General features: G+C 41.5%; 1 protein-coding gene across 1 annotated transcript in view; it reads left to right on the top strand.

Moving 5' to 3' along the window:
• Positions 1-13,366: 13,366 nt before the first annotated feature.
• Positions 13,367-22,126, top strand: part of LOC311021324 (odorant receptor 131-2-like) — a gene marked incomplete at its 3' end in the record, with an annotated part of 247,803 nt that continues 239,043 nt past the window's right edge. Inside the window, exon 1 of the mRNA XM_084021796.1 lies at positions 13,367-13,535. Within this exon, the coding sequence (XP_083877922.1) occupies positions 13,386-13,535 (150 nt within the window). The 5' untranslated portion in view covers positions 13,367-13,385. The remainder of the gene's footprint in view (positions 13,536-22,126) is intronic.

Here is a 22,126-nt window from a genome sequence, read left to right as displayed (position 1 = left end):
TAAGAGGCAAAGCAACGAGTTAGCGTTGCCCTGGTTCCCTCCACAAACAACCAATGAGATATTTACATTGGATTTTGCTTTATTGTAGAAAGCAATCTCAGTGACAAACATTTAAGATATTGAGCGGTTTCACACTAAACTAAATGAAACAACAACAAACTTTCTGGACTGAAAAGTTATCTTTTAAATTGACAAACATCAAATGTGGAATTCATGGAACAATTCAATCAGGATCAAAACAATATTTGTCCCTTTCTATTGACTACGTACATACAGCCTGTTCACACTCCCATTTTGTCAAATACTGTATGTTCAGTGGTGGACTTTACAGCTCTATCTAGTGGCCCACAGTGGTACTGCAAAATCTTAAGATTAAATGAAAAGTTAAAGTTTTGTTCTGTTTTGCAGCAAAAATAAAAACAACAACAAAAAAACTCCTCCTGTGGATCTAAATATTTTCCTCATAGACCATTAATATAAGAGACGTCTGTAAACGTGATAACAGGATACCTCAAACAAGTTCATTCATGACTTTCTGTTATACATTTTAAACACAGTCTCAAGGCAGTTGACAAACAGATGCATGTTTCTTGTGAGGGATTACACGGTGAAACACTGTGGCCTCACAGCAAGGAGGGCTTCAAATCTGGATTGGGCAGCCTTTGCATGTTAACGTGGGTTCTCTCTGAGTATTACGACTTCTTCCCACAGTCCAGACATGGCGTTTAGGTTCATTCATGAATGTGAGTGTGAGTGGTTGTCCATCTCTATGTATCAGCCCATTTGGCGACCTGTCCAGGTGAACTCTGCCTTCATAATAATAATAATGGATGGATGTGTTTTAGTAAAAATGTTTCCTGTGAGTTGTTAGATAATGAATGTCAAGTTAAGGAAAAATGATGAAGAATTAGGCAACAAAACTAACGTTACACTCTCCAACTGTCCACAATAATTAGTCTTTCTCAATATGTAATTCTATGTCACTAGATCTGGACGTTGCAGAGTCATGTGGATGCGTTAAATGTGTCCACCATGAAAATGGATCCTAATCGACTGTCCATTGACATTGTTTTAGTGCTGAGAGACAAAAACCAAATGGGCAATTTGTGTCCCTTTACAGTAAATCAATACATTGCATTTCAGGACTATTGTACAACCTGCCATGGTTGTATGTTTTGATCCATGGAGGTGTTATAACAAATCAGTGGTGTCATCATAATATAAAGCCTACGGGCCAGCAGTAGAAACACAACTGGACATATTCATTGGCCTCAATGCCCCAGATGTCAACCAGGAAGTATGGACCAGGTGAGCAGTTGTCAATGGACTGAATTGGTGCCTTCTTGGGGTCTGGTATCCAGTTCTTATATACATTCATGGTTTTGCTATTGGAGGGTTTTTTTAACAAAGAAAGAGTTACAAATGTTTGAGACCCGCTTATCTAGATGGGGTCACTGTTAAAAAAATGGATATTTGCATAATAAACAGTAAAGTCTTTTATTCCATCAGTTCTGTGATTCATGTCTTCCTTCTATCTCCGTTACTCATAGGTCCACCTGTGTTCAAGCTTTTATATGTTTAAGGGTTAAAAAACAAGAGTTACTGAACTCAAAACATTTCTCTAAACTTTTCTTTGTCAGACTTTTAATGTTGAGTATTTCTTCCAAACTCAAGTTGCATTTGAAAGGTGACGAGTACCCTGGTGGCCAGAGTTTGTTGTCAGCGGGTCGACAGTAATTGTTGTTTTGAAAAAGGTGACCAGACATGAAAGAGGGCCTTAAAGGAACAAATGTAACTCCTAGTGGATTGAGTTTAAAGAGCAGCTCCACAGGGATCTGTTACTGCTCTCAAACTAAGAGTGTCACTACTGATGATGACCTTTGGCACATTTTCTCTGTAGAATGATGCAAGACATGTTTGTTTCTGCCTTTCTTCCTATTAAACAAACATGACACACTTTAACGATAGTTTTACAAAAAGTTATAAGATATGAAAGTTGGGCTGCAACAGAGTAAGAGGCAAAGCAACAAGTTAGCATTGCCCTGGTTCCCTCCACAAACAACCAATGAGATATTTACATTGGATTTTGCTTTATTGTAGAAAACAATCTCAGTGACAAACGTTTAAGATACTGAGCGGTTTCACACTAAACTAAATGAAACAACAACAAACTTTCTGGACTGAAAAGTTATCTTTTAAATTGACAAACATCAAACGTGGAATTCATGGAACAATTCAATCAGGATCAAAACAATATTTGTCCTTTTCTATTGACTACGTACATACAGCCTGTTCACACTCCCAACTTGTCAAATACTGTATGTTCAGTGGTGGACTTTACAGCTCTATCTAGTGGCCCACAGTGGTACTGCAAAATCTTAAGATTAAATGAAAAGTCAAAGTTTTGTTCTGTTTTGCAGCAAAAAAAAACAACAAAAAGAAGCTCCTACTGTGGATCTAAATATTTTCCTAGACCATCAAAATAAGAGACATCTGTAAACACTGCATGAAAAGTGGGATTTTCGTCAGTTAGCGGCCCTGTAAATTGACGTGGAAGTTCAGGTTTACGACTGCAAACGGCAATTTGCAGGAAACACCGAAAACTGACGTAAATTGCCGGGAATTGACGTGGGCCTTGCTTGGCAGTTGTCCCCCCATGACCCCCCTCCCCGTAATCCTAGGGGAGGCTTTAACATGTAAATGAAAATGCTGTGAGCTATACAAATGCAAATCAGGGTAGCAGGGGGAGTTTTCCCCCAGGTGACATTTTTCTGAAAGGTGTTAACTTAATTTCATCTTCATTCAAAGATATAACTTCATTTCATCTTCATTCAAAGATACACAAAACAATTTGCTTCAACAATTACTTTTAATCAGGCTTTGCCACAAAGGTAAAATGTACATTCATGCAAACAACATCACAGTCTCCTAGAGCTCAACCACTCGCGAGCGAGAAATGCCCGGATGTATAGTGCATTGGCAAGAATTTCTGAGTACAGCGGACCTTGCTAAATCTACTCAACTTCCCAAAATGCATTGCGGCTCGTCTGACTTCACAAGTTTTGGATAATGGCGGACGACTGCGGTGATTCTGGCGAGGAGCCCGACACAAACCGCGTACACATGTAAGTATACTGTAACATGACTTTTATGTTTCCAGCTGACTTATAAATCGTATTTATAATGAACGTCACTTTATTGTTGTTGGCATTGTACGTTAACGTTACGAATCGAAGGTCCTGGCAGCCGGCTAGCCTACTGACGCTAATTTACCACAGAGGTTAGCGAGCGCAAGCGAAGCGGAAAATGTGCCGTTTTTACCGACGTTAACTAATAATATAGTGCTTATGTTAAACCGTGGTTATATATTTACTAACGGTGATTAATAACGCCGTGCACCGTTGTCCGTTAAAGGGACGGCAGACACCGGGCGCCTCATTCAGTGGAGGGAACGATGACGAGACGTTCACGTTCACCGGCAGCAGGGATGCTGCTCTGAGAGGCTTCACTTAAGAAAATGTGGTTTAAATGTTATAATTCTTATATCCAGGACTGCTGGAGACTCTCAGGATGTCCCAGGACTGCTGGAGACTCTCAGGATGATTGCGGTAAGAATATGTTCGGTGACTGCTAGCTAAGCTAAAATTAGCAAAGCAAGCCCAAGCTAAAAGTAGCTTAAAAGCTAATAGTCCAAGCTAAAAGTAGCATAGTAGCCTTGTAAAAGAACAAGAGAGAGGAACCCGTGTAACGTTAAGTTGCTTTGTTAAGTGTATGTTGTTGGTCTTTTACAGGAAGCAGTACGCCGTCTTCACAACTCGGAGACGAATTGTAGGCGCTACGAACCGGAGCAAGGGTAAGATTTAAAAGAATATGCTTTCATTCTGCTGTATAAGGAAATAGATGCGTTAACAGTAGATACCGATCTTAACTGTTCATTTTGTTTTCCCAGACGAACCTCGCCTCATAACGAAGCTGTGACCTCTTACTTGTTCGGAGCTTTGTCCGCAAGTCCGGATTTCTATGACGCTGATAGTGACGCCATTGTGTGTAAGTAACTTTTACTGTTTTCTTCTTCCTTGTTTTAATTTTACTGTGACTTAAGTTTTCTTATTCATACCACTCATTTAATTGTTTTCCAGCTGCCTGTAAGACATACTATGAAACGGTACGCAGGAGCTTCAAACACACACAGCCTGATCTCGCATCGCAGGCGGAAGCTGTGAAGAGGTCAGCTCGGAGTCGTTCCAGGAGAAAGAGGGTAAGACTTATTAGATTTATTAGATCCGTTTTTGGTCAATGTGACCAAACCTACCTAAACCTATTTTCAGGTGCATTAATAGATGTGTTGTGTCCATGCGCAGTACTGATTGTCTTTATTGATTGTTTTACAGCTGCTGGAAGCGAGACGGAGTGTGCTTGCTGGCGATGAGGTGGACTGTTGGAAGTGCGCCACCACAGACATGATGTCTGATGAGGAGGACGGCGTCGTTGGCGGGGTGTCTGGATGGATTGTGCGACCTCCATCCTCTCGTAGCCAGGAGCTCACCGAGCTCTGTGCGACTCTACAGTCGCGATTAGAGAAGACTCCCAAGTACAGGGCCACGCACCGCAGGCGGCTGTAAAATTGCCCAAATTCGGACAGAATATCACCAGTTCATTTGTTTGTTGTGTGGGCAAATTTGTACAGTTGTGTTGTCAATAAAGCTGTTTCTTTGAATACTTCCTCCTGGCAATTTTTCCTTTCCTCAATAAATTCATTCATATTTATATTTATAAATATATAAATATGTGTGTATATATATGTATAAATATACATATATTTAAAAGACCCAGTGTGACCAATAGTAACACATCTGCCAACGGGGGTGGGGTTTACATTAATGACTCATCAGGTTGACCAATAGTGACAGATCTGCAAACGTGGGTTGGCTTTACATTTATAATGACCAGATCTGCCAACCAATCACGAGCGATTATACTTGTTTAAAACTAGTGGTTTCATCCAATCCTGAGTGAGGATATTCAAGCCATCTCTGGCCAGGCGGGGTTTCGCTGCTATTCATATGCTAATTAGAGCCTTCGCTGTGGTTCGTTTCCGACAATTTTCGGCACGGACGAACGCGGCGTTCGCAGCCTGTAAATTGTCGTTAACTCCCGAAAATTAGGGAGATTTTCGGGCGTTTACAGGGACGAAAATCCGACTTTTCATGCAGTGAAACGTGTTAACAGGATCCCTCAAACAAGTTCATTCATGACTTTCTGTTATACATTTTAAACACAGTCTCAAGGCAGTTTACAAACAGACATGCATGTTTCTTGTGAGGGACTACACGGTGAAACACTGTGGCCTCACAGCAAGGAGGGCTTCAAATCTGGATTGGGCAGCCTTCTGTGTGGAGTTCGCATGTTAACGTGGGTTCTCTCTGAGTATTACGACTTCTTCCCACAGTCCAGACATGGCGTTTAGGTTCATTCGTGAATGTGAGTGGTTGTCTGTCTCTATGTATAAGACAACAATAGCACTGGCCTTCAAGGCCATCAATGGAACGGCACCCATCTACCTTCAAACACTGGTCAAACCACACGCCCCGACGAGAGCACTTCGCTCCTCTACTTCAGGTGGCCAGCTGGTACCACCATCGCTGAAATCAAACAAATGTCGCTCAGCAAAGTCCAGACTCTTGTCTGTTCTGAACCACAGTGGTGGAACGAACTCCCGACCAATGTCAGGACAGCAGAGTCGCTCGCCATCTTCGGCAAAAGACTCAAGACTCACCTGGTCAGACTTCACCTCGACTCTGCATAGCATGACCCACTAACAACCCCCCCCCCCTCCCCCCCCAAAAATAGCACTTCTATGTTCTTACCTAAAGCACTTTGATCATAGCGCTGTTGTTCCTAAGGTATGTTTGCTGAACAGCTACTACTTTACAAAGACGAGGACCTAATGTATGTGTTGATCCATGAAGGTTTATACTGGTCAAGAAAATCAGTGGTGTCATCATGATATAAAGCCTATGGGCCAGCGGTAGAAACACAACTGGACATATTCATTGGCTTTAGTGCCCCAGATGTCAACCAGGAAGTATGGACCAGGTGAGCAGTTGTCAATGGACTGAATTGGTGCCTTCTTGGGGTCTGGTATCCAGTTCTTATATACATTCATGGTTTTGCTATTGGAGGGTTTTTTTTAACAAAGAGAAAGTTACAAATGTTTGAGACCCACTTATCTAGATGGGGTCACTGTTAAAAAAATTGATATTTGCATAATAAACAGTAACGTTTTTTATTCCATCAGTTCTGTGATTCATGTCTTCCTTCTATCTCCGTTACTCATAGGTCCACCTGTGTTCAAGCTTTTATATGTTTAAGGGGTTAAAAAACAAGAGTTACTGAACTCAAAACATTTCTCTAAACTTTTCTTTGTCAGACTTTTAATGTTGAGTATTTCTTCCAAACTCAAGTTGCATTTGAAAGGTGACGAGTACCCTGGTGGCCAGAGTTTGTTGTCAGCGGGTCGACAGTAATTGTTGTTTTGAAAAAGGTGACCAGACATGAAAGAGGGCCTTAAAGGAACAAACGTAACTCCTAGTGGATTGTGTTTAAAGAGCAGCTCCACAGGGATCTGTTACTGCTCTCAAACTAAGAGTGTCACTACTGACGATGACCTTTGGCACATTTTCCCTGTAGAATTATGCAAGACATGTTTGTTTCTACCTTTCTTCCTATTAAACAAACATGACACACTTTAACGATAGTTTTACAAAAAGTTATAAGATATGAAAGTTGGGCTGCAACAGAGTAAGAGGCAAAGCAACGAGTTAGCGTTGCCCTGGTTCCCTCCACAAACAACCAATGAGATATTTACATTGGATTTTGCTTTATTGTAGAAAACAATCTCAGTGACAAACATTTAAGATACTGAGCGGTTTCACACTAAACCAAATGAAACAACAACAAACTTTCTGGACTGAAAAGTTATCTTTTAAATTGACAAACATCAAATGTGGAATTCATGGAACAATTCAATCAGGATCAAAACAATATTTGTCCCTTTCTATTGACTACGTACATACAGCCTGTTCACACTCCCATTTTGTCAAATACTGTATGTTCAGTGGTGGACTTTACAGCTCTATCTAGTGGCCCACAGTGGTACTGCAAAATCTTAAGATTAAATGAAAAGTTAAAGTTTTGTTCTGTTTTGCAGCAAAAATAAAAACAACAACAAAAAAACTCCTCCTGTGGATCTAAATATTTTCCTCATAGACCATTAATATAAGAGACGTCTGTAAACGTGATAACAGGATACCTCAAACAAGTTCATTCATGACTTTCTGTTATACATTTTAAACACAGTCTCAAGGCAGTTGACAAACAGACGCATGTTTCTTGTGAGGGACTACACGGTGAAACACTGTGGCCTCACAGCAAGGAGGGCTTCAAATCTGGATTGGGCAGCCTTCTGTGTGGAGTTTGCATGTTAACGTGGGTTCTCTCTGAGTATTACGACTTCTTCCCACAGTCCAGACATGGCGTTTAGGTTCATTCGTGAATGTGAGTGGTTGTCTGTCTCTATGTATAAGACAATGATAGCACTGGCCTTCAAGGCCATCAATGGAACGGCACCCATCTACCTTCAAACACTGGTCAAACCACACGCCCCGACGAGAGCACTTCGCTCCTCTACTTCAGGTGGCCAGCTGGTACCACCATCGCTGAAATCAAACAAATGTCGCTCAGCAAAGTCCAGACTCTTGTCTGTTCTGGTCCTCAGTGGTGGAACGAACTCCCGACCAATGTCAGGACAGCAGAGTCGCTCGCCATCTTCGGCAAAAGACTCAAGACTCACCTGGTCAGACTTCACCTGAATCACCAGATGTCAACCAGGAAGTATGGACCAGGTGAGCAGTTGTCAATGGACTGAATTGGTGCTTTCTTGGGGTCTGGTATCCAGTTCTTATATACATTCATGGTTTTGCTATTGCAGGGTTTTTTTAACAAAGAGAAAGTTACAAATGTTTGAGACCCGCTTATCTAGATGGGGTCACTGTTAAAAAAATGGATATTTGCATAATAAACTGTGAAGTATTTCATTCCATCAGTTCTGTGATTCATGTCTTCCTTCTATCTCCGTTACTCATAGGTCCACCTGTGTTCAAGCTTTTATATGTTTAAGGGGTTAAAAAACAAGAGTTACTGAACTCAAAACATTTCTCTAAACTTTTCTTTGTCAGACTTTTAATGTTGAGTATTTCTTCCAAACTCAAGTTGCATTTGAAAGGTGACGAGTACCCTGGTGGCCAGAGTTTGTTGTCAGCGGGTCGACAGTAATTGTTGTTTTGAAAAAGGTGACCAGACATGAAAGAGGGCCTTAAAGGAACAAACGTAACTCCTAGTGGATTGTGTTTAAAGAGCAGCTCCACAGGGATCTGTTACTGCTCTCAAACTAAGAGTGTCACTACTGATGATGACCTTTGACACATTTTCTCTATAGAATGATGCAAGACATGTTTGTTCCTGCCTTCCTTTCCATCAAACAAACATGACACACTTTAACGATACTTTTACAAAAAGTTTGAAGATATGAAAGTTGGGCTGCAACGGAGTAAGAGGCAATGCAACAAGTTAGCGTTGCCCTGGTTCCCTCCACAAACAACCAATAAGATATTTACATTGGATTTTGGTTTATTGCAGAAAATAATCTCAGTGACACACAAACGTTTAAGATACTTCCATGTTTTGGTCAGCAAGATTATTTTCACAAATGTATACCAACTATGATTTTTTTAAGCATGAATGCAATAATCAGCCAAGTTAACAGAAATCCCTCCATGGTCGCATGACTTCACATCACCACCACTAATTGAAAGGCAGACTAGTGTTCTAGTGATGATGTATAGTCAAAAGGGCTAAAGGACTTCAGTCGGGACTAAATATTGGACTAATCCAGACTACATATTGGACCAAACCGAGAATTAATTTTGGACCGAACCAAGACAAAATATTGGACTGAGCCAGGAATACAAGTACAAGTTGATAAATTCCAAACTTTGCATAGGAATGATAATGATCGCAAGCACCCATTACGCACAGAACTGTGCGTACGCACTGTTGATAAATGAGGACCCGGGACTAAATATTGGAGCAAACAAAGACTAAATATTGGACAAATCTAGTGCGAACCAAGAGAAAATATTTGATATTGATATATAAGGATCAAACCAACGATAGCTATTATACCAAACCAAAATGAACAAATGCATATCACTTTAAGGATTTTTGAAGCTAAATGTAATCAGCAAAAGTTATATTGTAGTAATATTGGACCGAACCAGGATTGAATATCATGACGTTTAGTAGTCTCATTTATAATTCCACAGAGCAAATTTACTGACAATGTTGAAATTTCTTCAAGTCTAGAAGTCAGATAATACTGGAGCAAACCAGGTCAAAATAGTGGATGAGACCAGGACCATTGGCCCGAACCAGGAATAAACATTCTGATATATAATATCTTCACCATGTCAGATTAATTGTGGGAAGCCAACATCATGATATCAATTTATATTTGATTAATTGTGCAGCCCCAATCATACAGTTTGTCACAAATGAATAAAAAGTGCCCGTCACAATCTGGACGGTCCAGCAGTCACATATTCAGTGTACGATCACAGAAGACATTTAAGGAACTGGAAAAAGGCAATTTGGGGTAATTTTGCCTAACAAATTACTTCATCTAAATCACTTTCTATCAACTGAATAATCGACATATAAGTTAACCAACTCTCAATAATGGATACATTTACAGGATACAAAAAAATCATTAAATAGAAAGTTGGTGAAATTGCTAGAATCCTTTCAGAAACACAAATCTTTGTAAAGTGTGAAAAGTTCACAGGAAAGTTGTGATCATCACAAACAAAGTGTCCTGAAGGAGAGTTTCTGTTAATTAAAAGTTCACAAGAGTCAGAGATGTGAGGAACAAAGATGTTGTTGATAAAGAGTCCACAGGGAATATTTTTTGTTTTTAATGTCAGTGAACTGAATCAGCTGTTCTCCGTTGAGAAAACGGCAACTTGTTTTTAATGAGTAAAGAAGCCATTGAAAGTAAATCATGTTAAATATCACAGCTAATTAACTGCAGACTCTTCTATGACATTGATGAAAGTCTCTCAGAAGACATATCTAATAAATCCCGTAGATGCCGTGTGTTTGCTCTGCATAGCCCCAGTGACTGTGACCTTTACTGATAATGAGGCCTGCAGCTTGACTCACTTCCTGAATACACTGAGGACGAGTGGAAATGTCAGGAGGTCCCAGAAGTCTTTGCTGCAGATCGTGCACTAAAGTTGACTCAGTGCAATGCGAGGAGTTGTACTGCTAACAGACGTAACAATGTAGAACAGAAAAGAAGTTGTGATTTCAAAGCAAAATGTGAGAGGAATATGTTCTGGAGGCACAATAATATCCCTTTAACCTACAAGGTCATTATAATTCAACACAGTCTCACGGCTTGAAATAGTCACAAAAAAGAAATCTACACATTGGTGTACACAAATGTTCCTTTTCTTAAAAGTCTCTAGGACGACAATATCGATTCACATTCCTAACGACTGGCAAAATATAAATGTTTCCTTTTAAATTGACACAGGACACAAACAGCAGTATTTTGATAGAGTTGGGTGGTTAGATTTATAAAAGATTTTGTGTTCTAGTAAAAAATGTTTTTATAAACTTACTGGTTATATAGATATAAAACACCCACAAAGCAGGTTAACTAGACCTACAGGGAGCGGTGGCGGCCCAGCACCCTCTACAATGAGCCCTGGTCTAGCTACAGGAGGCACTTAGCCTCCCCTCCTAGCCCATACACGGCTAACTCCACTGGCTACCTGTCTTCATCGCCTACAGTTCTAAATCACTGCAAACGCCACCCTCCCCCTCCTAGCAGAGTGCCGTGCCGCCGTACGTATTGCTCCAACCAACCCATGTTGCATCTGAGAGTCCTTTTGTAGCTCCTCTGTCTCTGCCTTGCTAATCAGCCACACCTGCATCACGCCAATAATTGGGGAGTCCTTGCTCCTGACGTCACTCACTGGTGAGTCCCACCACGTCTCACCACAATATACTATCCTGATTAATAGTTGCCTTTATTAACCACTATTTTATATTTTCATCAGAGCATGCCATACATTTGCAGATCTACAAGCTTAAAACTCACATGTTGCAATGTGGTGTGGTTTGAGCATGTAGATCTGCTATTTTCACAATTTCTGACCTATAATTACATCCCCCAAATCCGGTCACCAGAGTTAAAGTGTTTTAAGTATCAATACATTTTCTTCGTGCCTACTGTCCAATTTGTTCAAATATGCTTTACATATTTTTTTCCAGTCAGAGTTAAATAAACAACACCCTTGAATCTTAAATCCTTTCTCCAGTATCCTTCTTAAGAGCAAATGAGCAACATACTGTGTAGTCATCATTTATTTTATTCAAGGCTACAGAATATAAAGGAATATTATTCAGTGTAGTGTTATTAAGGGCTTGTGTGATTATATGTACAGTACATCAATGGGCCGAGTTGGCACAGTATCTGCGCACGGATTGTGGTGGGCCAGTCTGGACCAAAAAGTCCAGGGACGAATTTTTGTCCCAGTCCAGGCCTGCTGCTGAGACATAAGTCCTTTAATCCTTGATATATTCTTTAGGTGATAGTAGGCTGACTTTGTAACTGTTTTAATGTGGCTGTTGAAGTACAGGTAAGTCCATGACTACACCTAAGTTTCTGGCTTTGTTTGTGGTTTTTTGAAACTGGGTGCTAACATTTGATTATTCTTCCTTGGCTCCAAAAACTATTATTTCAGTTTTGTCTTTGTTTAATTGGAGAAAATTGTGCTCTATCCAATCATTGATTTGCTCAATACATCTATTCATTAATGGTACTGGACTATAGTCCCCTGGCAATATTGTTATGTAAACTTGTGTGTCGTCTGCGTAATTATGGTTACATATTTAGTTGTTTTTCATGACCTGAGCCAGTGGAAGCATGTAGGTATTGAACAGAAGAGGCCCCAGAATGGAGCCTGGGGGAATTCCACATGTAATGTTTGCAGATGTGTAATTATCTATAGACACATAGTAGTCACGCTCCTTCAAGTAGGATTCAAGCACGTTGTTAAAATAATTTTTCCGTAAACGAATAAATTCACCCAAGGAGGAGATCGGAGACATAAGTAAAGTCGACGTCTGACTTTAATCTTGTACAAGAGGAGCAGTTACAGTGCAACAACGTGTGAGGATGCTACAGAGGAAGTGCTCAAATCATTGTTGTGACTTGAGTCTTTTAAAGGCACAGGAGATAACGCGTCATTGAAAACATGTAATACGAGACATCATGTGCACAGGGCCCCTGATAACAGTTAGCTGTTCTGCAGGATAGCTTTAGGCCCTGTTTAGGTCATCAGTGGAAATACTAAAGCCATTAAAACACTAAAATCATGTGGTTATACAAAATTATTATAACACACACGTCTCAGTCTTGGAGACACAAAACTCGCAAAATATTTTTGTGAATTGGCCCCTAAAATTCATACTGAGGTAATTTTGCAAGGTTGTACACACACACACACGCACGCACACACACACACACACACACACACACACACACACACACTGTCACACACACACACACACACGTAGGCTACATTAAGTACCTGAATTTGCATACGCCAGATCCCGAATCCTTTGATGATTGCCAGCCAAACCACATATAAAATCGTAGCTTTTCTGAAGCAACATTGTTGGTGCATCAATGACTCAGGTGAGTACTGTGCAGTGATATTAAAACTGTTTGTCTGCTCATCCATGTTGCTTTGAACTTGGTACATTTACTGTATACAAGCATGTTGGCTGGATGTGTATTGTTCATATCTACAGACAACTTACAGATTTACCTGCAGAGGCATGTTTGTGTACAGGTGTATTTTTGGATTGCCAGAACTTCTGAATGCAGAGACACATTTGACCTGAAGTGAGTGCTTTTTTTTTTTCCTCTTGGATATACATTAATGTTCACAACGTTAGGCTCATAACATAACAATGTGCAAATGTTGCTTCACTTGTTTTGGTCGTAAAAATGTGGAATTTGATAGAAATCTCGTAGCTGAGTAAAATGAGAACTGCAGGAATTCAAACTGTTTGTGTTGTGCTTGCATTTTAGTAAATAATTAATGATTCTTCTCTATTAATTGGGAAGACATTCAAGTAAAACCTTTTCTTCAGTTCAATGATCATGCAATTTGTCAAACATGTATACCGATGACTGAAAGAATAGTTCATTTTCATGTCTCACATGTGTCCTGTTTTGTGTTTTGCTAGAGATGAACGTGTCATCTGTCAACGTAACCATGGTTTTACAGTATCGAGACTCCTTCTCTAAAGCTTTGACTAAGAATGTGATTGTTGTGGTTCTTGGCATCTCTATCAACTACATCAACTCGGGCCTCCTCCAAACATTTCGGAAACACCGGGTATGATAGTCCTTTCATAACTGAAGAAATACATATTTTAATTAGTGAGTCTGTTAGCAGCAGCAGAAAGTATTCAACGTTGATTATATATATGTGACACATTGAACTAACAGGGAGCCTACTATCTATTTAAGTCAGAAATGTATGACAGTTTCCCTGTCTTGTAGTCCTCTACAACTCTAGTTTATTGTTACAACTTTTGAAAAAAGCCAGCAACAACCTTTCAATATTATTAATATATGTGCAACATATATTGATAAAAGCTTTCGTACATTACAGTCTAGAATTATGAAGTAAAACATTCACATTATCTAGTTCCTAACTCCCCAATGTCAATATATCATTTAACAGTTTGTAAACAATAAATACGTACGTTACGTTGTGTACAAGCAGTTTGGCAATGGATGTATGACAGAAAGCAACTATAGAAATTTAATTTTAAAAAATGGTGAATGCAATCAAAACAAATCGACTTTTATAATTTGTGAATGGGTAGAATGCATTAATAATTAAACTTTAATTAATAATTAAATTAGTGTCCACATATACAGTATATGTTGCATAATGGTAAACCAATGAGACATGACGAGCATCAAGTCACGTCAAGTGATCCAACGACATTCATGTACAGAATGTCAAACACCAGGAATCAAGGCTTGTACTACGAAGCAGGATTTGGGCTTATGGAGGTAACTTCAGGGTTAACTCTGGGTTTTCAGTCCTACGACGATAGTTCACTTCTTACCGGGGCAGGGTTATGTTCCAGATAAGAGATCAACGTGTATAAAAGCATCACCTACTGACCAATCAGTTCCCTTTGAGCTCGGTGCATGGATAGTGAGGAGGTCTCTTAGGAGAGCTAGAATATTCACAGACCGGCAAAACCCTTTTTCTTCCCTGATGATGTTTTATATGATAGATGCAGATTCTCATCGGAGGGAATGACTTATCTGTGTCAGCTGCTCGACCCATATGTTGCCGGTGACTCGTCGAAGTCGAGCGCTTACAGTGCTGCAGACTGTATGCATCGCACTGCGGTACTTTGCCATGGGTACTTTTATGTATGCTGTGAATTATGTTTTTATTTGCTCCCAAGTCCATTTTACAATGCCGGGATTGCAATGCGGTTGATATTGTCATACACCACGGCATAAGAATACATCTAAGCAACACATACATTTTTTTAACTTCATTTTTTGGGCTTTTTTGAAAGAGGACAGCGTGAAAAGGGCCGCGGGACAGATTCAAACCCGGGGCCGCTGCAGCAAGGACTTTAGCCTCAGTACGCGCCAATTCTACCACTGAGCTATCACCCACAACTCATTAATTCAAATGTAGTTACAGTCAGATCTACTCTTGCCCTTATGATGGGGCAGTGATATTCTAATAATAATGAACGCATTCACACAGTCGGTGAGTTTTCGCCAGCTGTCCTTCCTGTATTTTGCAGATGAAACTGTTGCCTTTTGCCTGTATTATATGTTTAACTTCTTCTTATTTCTGTAAGATAATTGTTTGCTCCTCTTACGTGAAATATGCCACTCTGCTGTCCGTAGCTGATCCATGTTTTTGATTGGTCAATTGCTGCAAGGCCCGCCTCTTTCATGTGCACGCGCTCATAGCTGGAAAGGGAAACCCTGGTTGACTTACTGAAGTGATAACCATCTTCGTGTGACCGCTTATCTCCAATTGCCTTTGTTAGGGTTACTTAAGCTGGATCTCTGAAAGATACCCTGGGTATGTTGAACTCGCTTCGTAGTACAGGCCTCTAGACTCAGTGGTTTTACCTTGTTGTGTTTTACAAACAATCCAGCGGTAGTCAACCTGTCTAAAGATTCCACTGTTATTTGGGTTTAACCAGTGACCATGACTGGTGACTCTCTGCCGAATATGTCCGTTGTTGCTGGTAGTGACAACAGCTGTTGAAAACACCAACAGAACATGTAGGAGTCTCGTAAAAGCCTTCAATTAATTTTATACATCTGTGTTTATTACATAAAAGTGGACAAAGTCATCGTGACGTCACCCATTGGTTTGTTGACTACAGTTTTAAAGCCTCAAGTTCGGCATTTTGGCCATTGCCATCGTGGATTTTTACAACCACTGAATGGAAGCAACCATATTTGGACTGTGGAGGAGTGCAGATAGATCTAACAAACACAAAGGACATAGCCGCACCCTGAGCATCAACCTTACTGGATCTGGCTCCATCTGGCTTCTGGTGTGAAGCTGCTAACAAACTTAGCTTATTAATAAGTGTTAAAGGAATCTTAGCTAATTGCATTGGTAGCGTGGTAATGACGGTAGTGACGGTAGAAAATCCTGAAGAGCGGCGGTGTGGTAAGCAACCTGTCAATCACAAGCATCCCCTGTTTTATTTGACTCTACTGGACACCATTATTTGATAAATGAACATCATGCTTTATTGAAGAAGACTAGAGATTGAGACCATAAACCCATGTTTACAATGTTTACTGAGACATTTCATCAAGTGAGAATTAGGGTCATTTGGGTCATCCCCCTGATGGCCATTAGAGAGAATGCATTTCAGATATGGCTTCATTTTTAAGAAACAAAGGTTGCCTGCTGCATTTATGTAAATTACTACAAGCAAGGACATACAGCTGAAATTCACCAGTTAACAAAGTCTCACATTAAACTAAAACACCTTGTCTGAATTCTCTCGAACTTGAGTCTGTTTAAAAATCAATTCTGACAACCGAACATGTAACAACCAGACATTTTAATGCTGGTAACCGTTTTAATTCAATGTTTATAGTGAAGTCGACAACCTAAAATTACAATCTATGCTGGACTTAAAAGTAACAGATTAAACATGAAACACAAACATGAAGTTATAATGTTGTTAAAATGTTGAAAAAACCTTTACTTCCCTCCTGTGTTCTTGTTTTCCCAACCTCCAGATCTTCTATATGAATCCACGTTACATCCTTTTTATCCACCTGGTGGTCAATGACATGATCCAAGTGACGCTGACTGTCATCCTGTTTGTCATCAGCTATATCTTTTACAAAATAAATGTCTCCATATGTTGCATCATCATCCTGCTCGCTCTTTTCACCACTGAAAACACCCCTCTGAACCTGGCTTGCATGGCGGTGGAGTGCTACATCGCCGTCTGCATCCCCCTACGCCACGTGCAGATCTGTACTGTCAAAAGAACATTAATGCTGATTGGTTTAATCTGGGTGACAAGCATGTTGTCTGTTCTTCCTGATCTGTTTATCACTTTGGCCACAGAGCCGCTGGACTTCTTTCATTCCAGAGTTTTCTGTCTCAGACACACTGTCTTTCCAAATCCCCTCCTCAGCAAGAAGACAGATATGACATATATAGTGTTTCTACTCATAGTTTGGATCACCATCTTTTACACTTATTTCAGAATTCTGTTCACTGCACAAACAGCTAGCAAAGATGCAAAAAAGGCCAGAAATACAATCCTCCTCCATGGGTTTCAGGTAATGCTGTGTATGGCAACATATGCAGTACCCCTGTTAAAAAAGGCTCTGTTACAATGGTTCCCGAAGAATTATTCAGACTCCTTGTTTGCTTGTTATATTATTGTACAGGTCCTGCCACGATCCATTAGCCCAATCATCTACGGCATACGAGACAGTGCTTTCAGGAAGTACTTGAAAAGGTATCTTTTGTGTAAATTAAGCCCACAGTAGGAATCAGTTCACTGATTATAATATAATGATAATGATAATATGGAGGGATTTCAAAAACATTCAATGTTAATTTTTGTTTTACTTTTGACATTGAAAAACTGTTGTGTAAATAATGGTGTGTCAAAATAAATTATTACTACAATACTTTTGTGATACAGATTTTTTACAGATCTACAGATCCAATAGGTGGCAGTAAACGCGTTTTAGTTCAAAGCATCCATTGTGGAAGCGGCTACTATGAGTTGTAGTCAGGAGGTCATCGATGCCTGCCATGGCAACTTAGGAAACGGAGGAGACCTTTCGGTCTTGGCTGGCGTCTCCCGACAGATACTGTTTGGCCAGAAAGGCTGCAGCGAAATGGAAGGAGTTTGGGGAGACTATGGAGAAGGGCTTGTCTCAGGCTGCATTCAACCGAGGGGAATGTTACATTGGACTGGGAATATTGTTGAGCGATGGATAAGAACACTTTGAGTAACTCTTGAACCCAACCAACATGTCTTCCATGGAGGAGGCAGAGGTTGAAGACTTGGGGGAAGACTCAGCCATATCCCTGACAGCGGTCGCTCCGGTGGGAAGGATGCCAAAGATGAATGAGATTCGTGCTGAGATGCTGAAGGCTCTGGGCCCGGTTTCCCGATAATGTCCACTCTTAGTGCACTACAAAGTTTCCTACGTTATGACTTACCAAAGTTGTTTACCTCGATAGTCGTGGTTCCCGAACGGTCTCTTAGGAGTCTTCTTAAGAAATACTCCTTACGTCGTACGTACACGGCGCTGTCCAGAAAGAAAGTGCTGAAATCGATTGCTCAGAGTTCGATTTTCCATTTCATGCAGCATGTCATGCGCAGGTGCATGACAGCACTTTATTATAAAATGCAGGCTAATGCAGTGTTTGAAGTGTTATAGAAACATCGGAGGAGATTGAGCCAATTACATCCTTAATTCCGTGCTTAATTCAAACATTCAAACATGCCGTTTCAAGTGGCTACAGATGTGAACAATTAAACAGCTTAGCCTATCCTGCTATCCTGCATGTCTACACTGATACGCCACCCATCACTTCCTTCCATTAACTGTTAAAACAGTATAGGCTATCAGGGAAAATGTTGTAGCCTACCGTAGGCTATGTTTTCATAATAGTGTGTAATTGCTTTGCAATCAGCACTGATTGACCAGCAGCCCCGTGAAATTAGGCGTGGTGTAATTCTAGTGTGCCATTACATCACCTATGAGAGGAACCCCCACACACACTAAACATTGTTGTAGATTATGATGGTGGACAAAAAGACGCGTAAAAAAAGAGCACCTAGCTACACGGTGGAGGAGACCGAGGTCCTTTTAGAGGAGGTCAGTGTTAACAAGGCTATCCTCTTTTCAGCTTTCCGAACAACTGTTAATAAGATAAAACAGGAATTATGGGTTGAAATAACCCGAAAGATGGCTGCATCCGGTTCTGTTGCACCGAGGGAGTGGCAAGAGGTCCGCAAGAAGTGGCAGGATGTCGCCAGCAGTGCAAAAAACCACAATGCCGGAGAGACAGGCTCCAAACGGGTGCTGGCCACAGCACAGTACCAGCTTTGACTCTGATGGAGGAGAAGGCCCTTGCTGTGATAGGAGAGACCTCCTGTGATGAGATCGTGGGGGGCACCGACCTGAGAGGTGATGCTGGACGCACGCAGGCCAGACGAGCCCCAGCTACCAGGATCTCTCCAGACAGAACATCCCCATCCCCAGCCGCGATGCGGTCTCCTGCAAGGTGATCACCATCCCCAGCTGCGACGCGGCCTCTGGCAAGGCGATCACCATCCCCAGCTTTGATGGTAACCGGGCAAGGACCGGGCGGCAGCAACCTCCTCCCCCGCCAGCAGCACCATCTCACGAGGCACAGGCACACCACCCCCTTCGAGACGCCGGCTGACATCCTGCCGGTGCCGCGAGGAGCTAATCCAAATCAAGAAGGAGAAGTTGGTGGTGCTGAACGCAATTGACCAAAAATGTTAAATTGCGAATGACATCTCACGCCAGGCGCTACAACTAAAGAGGGCCAAGCTGGACTTGGCGATGAAGCAGCATGCGCTGGCTGAGGCCCAGTTCCAGAGACCCGCCATCTCTGTCCCTGTCTACCTGGCACCTGAAGGTAAGCCTGTTGTTGGTTTATTCATTCTGATGTGCTTGAGTTCATCCCAGTTGGCAAACAATCTAATTTTGGATTTTTATCTTTTACAGACACTGAACAGCCATAGTCCGTCACAATGTGTGTGCGTGTGTGGGGGAGTGGAGGAGACAATAAAAACCCATGCACATCAATTACATTGTTTGTCATGTTTGGTCAGATCAGCTGATTGCTTGTTTGTAGGGAAAACCACTGTATTATATTTGTCTTGCATGTGTATGGCACTTCATTTTTAAGAACAGAAGGTTGCACAAATGCAGGGACAAAGTGCCGTATGAAATCTCATTCAAAATAATGCATTTTTAAAAATGTTTTTGTAAAGACATAGGCTAGGCTCAGGTATTAAGGAAACGTAATACTTTACAATAAATCAATACATGCAATCACAAGAGAGAGGTTTGCCACTTGAAAGTGTATTAAGAACAAAATGAGAATATTTTCCATAACAAACAAAGGAAAAACGTGTCAACGAACACGGCAAAAAAGCAAACAAGTTAAAAAAAGTTAACCAAAAACATTTGCAATCAATAACTGAGGCAAACCCGGCAGCGTGTAGTGTAGCCCGGTGAGGATTGGGGACCCCTATTTCCTCGTCTCCCTCTTCTTCCTCATCGTCGTCCTCCTCCTCCTCCGGCAAAAGTGCGCCTCCACGAATTGCCATGTTGTGGAGCATGGCGGTCACCACCATTACTGCGCAACAGCTGTGGGGCTTCATGCGCAGTCCTCCTGCGGACCTATGGAGGCACCGAAAGCGCAGCTTCCATATGCCAATTGTCCGCTCAACAATTAGGCGGGTTTGAATATGCGCGGCATTAAAAGCTTCCTCAGCCTGCGTGCGCGGATTTGCACCGGTCGCTGCGTCCATACCCACCGCAGATTTGGCCCAGACAAAACAGTCATGGGTGCTGCCAGGCCACTTCACCACCAGGTCGAGGATGAGCCCTCTGTGGTCCACCCACACCTGTGCATTGATGGCCGCGTAACCTTTTCTTGAAATGAAGGCCTGGTCGAGCACGGATGGATTGGCTATAGGGAGCAGTGTTCTGTCCACCACGCCTATGACCCTCGGGATTCCAGCGAGCGCATGGAAGCCCTGGTGCACCTCCTGGACCTCCTGGCGAGTGGCAGGTATTTTTATGAAATCCCTGGCGTGGCGCAAAAGGGCGTTGGTGACTTCATGGACACATCCCCACACTGAAGCCTTACTCAGACCAAAGCCATCCCCCACAACTTCAATAAAGCTACCTACTGCGTAAAAACGCAGCGCTGCCAGCAGCTGGACTTCAGGAGTCAGTGCAAAGTTCAGAGGCGTTGGTCTGGCAAGCGTGGGCCCGATCAGGTCAAGCAACTGGCGTATTTGTTGCCGTTGTAGTCGGAACTTCTGCAATATAGCCGCGTCAGTCAATATATCCATGGGATTGAAGTTTATCCTTATGAAATTATGTATTCCAACAAAACGGCTGCGAGGACGCCGACGTCTTTGGTTCAGCACTAGGATGCGTTGTACTTCTGCCATAGTTTTGCCACCGTTCACAACCGGCACCGTGTCTATTTATGACATTTCAGCCGCTCACACATTTTTTTTAAATGTCTGATAAATGCTTACTTCCTGATTTCACGCACTAATGCTGCTAATCTCAAGCACTCGTTGGGGCGTTCTGGGGCGGGACTTTTTCAGTTCTGGATGCGTTCAAAGTCAAAGTCTCTTTCAAATTACCTACTATGCCTTTAATGTAACCTCAATATGTCTTGAAATGTAAAAAATGTTGATATCATCTTTTGATTATATGGTTGTGGCTTTAACATCTTGAATATTAAAGGGGACATATACTGTTTTTCATCAATTTCACACAGCTGTCAGAGGTCCAACAACACTGTTTTCGATATGCATTGCCCCAAACCCATCCGTGGTCCTGAATTTCAGCTGTCTAAAAGTTGCTCAAATGAGCTCTGCTGAGAACAGGCTGCTTCTGTCTGCACCTTTAAATGCTAATGAGCTCCGTCTGTCATCGCCTATCATGTTTATGGTGGTTGTATCGCTATTGCTCGCCTATGTGGCTCAGGTGAAGTTGCTGGGTCCCGTATGGTTGGGACAGATCCTTTTAGGAGGGTCAGTGTCAAGGCAAAGCCAGCTTTGTACTGACCCTCGTTACTGAAGCAGTCCGACAGCAGTCTCAGCTGTCTCTCCGCTGTCGGCCTGCGCTGGCTCTCCGCTGTTCTCCAGTTTATAGGTGTAGAGACCACAGAAAACCTGTTTTTCATAATATGGCCCCTTTAAGAATTTCTAAAGATGTCACTGACTTAATGTGACATATGATTGACCACAAGAAAAAATCATTTTTAATGACACCTAAGCTCTGTTTAAAGTGAAGCCTGTGAAGATGTAATAGACGCTGACATCTCACTCAAGCAGTAAGTTACTATCCTCTTCAGCATTCATTGGAGTTGTATTTTCAAGTCCCAGCACTGAACATGGAAATATAACCCTTAATTTTCTAAATTGTTTCATTATTAAAACTGAAGCAAATAGTAATAATAATTTGGAGAACACATACAGACACATACCTCCTACCCACACGTGTACATGGAACACACCAAGGAATCGTGGGACGTTCGCCATCATGCCACATATAAAGTTTGAGATTTCCTGGAGCCATGTTGTTGGTGTCCAGGTCTACATGCAAACGTAAGTAGCACCATGATGGCTCTGACTGATATTTTATCAC

Source organism: Eutrigla gurnardus, assembly GCF_963514095.1.
Source record: "Eutrigla gurnardus genome assembly, chromosome: 2".
In the NCBI taxonomy this organism is placed as follows: domain Eukaryota; kingdom Metazoa; phylum Chordata; class Actinopteri; order Perciformes; family Triglidae; genus Eutrigla; species Eutrigla gurnardus.
Note: the sequence above shows the minus strand (reverse complement) of the source record. Positions and strands in the feature narration are given on the sequence as shown.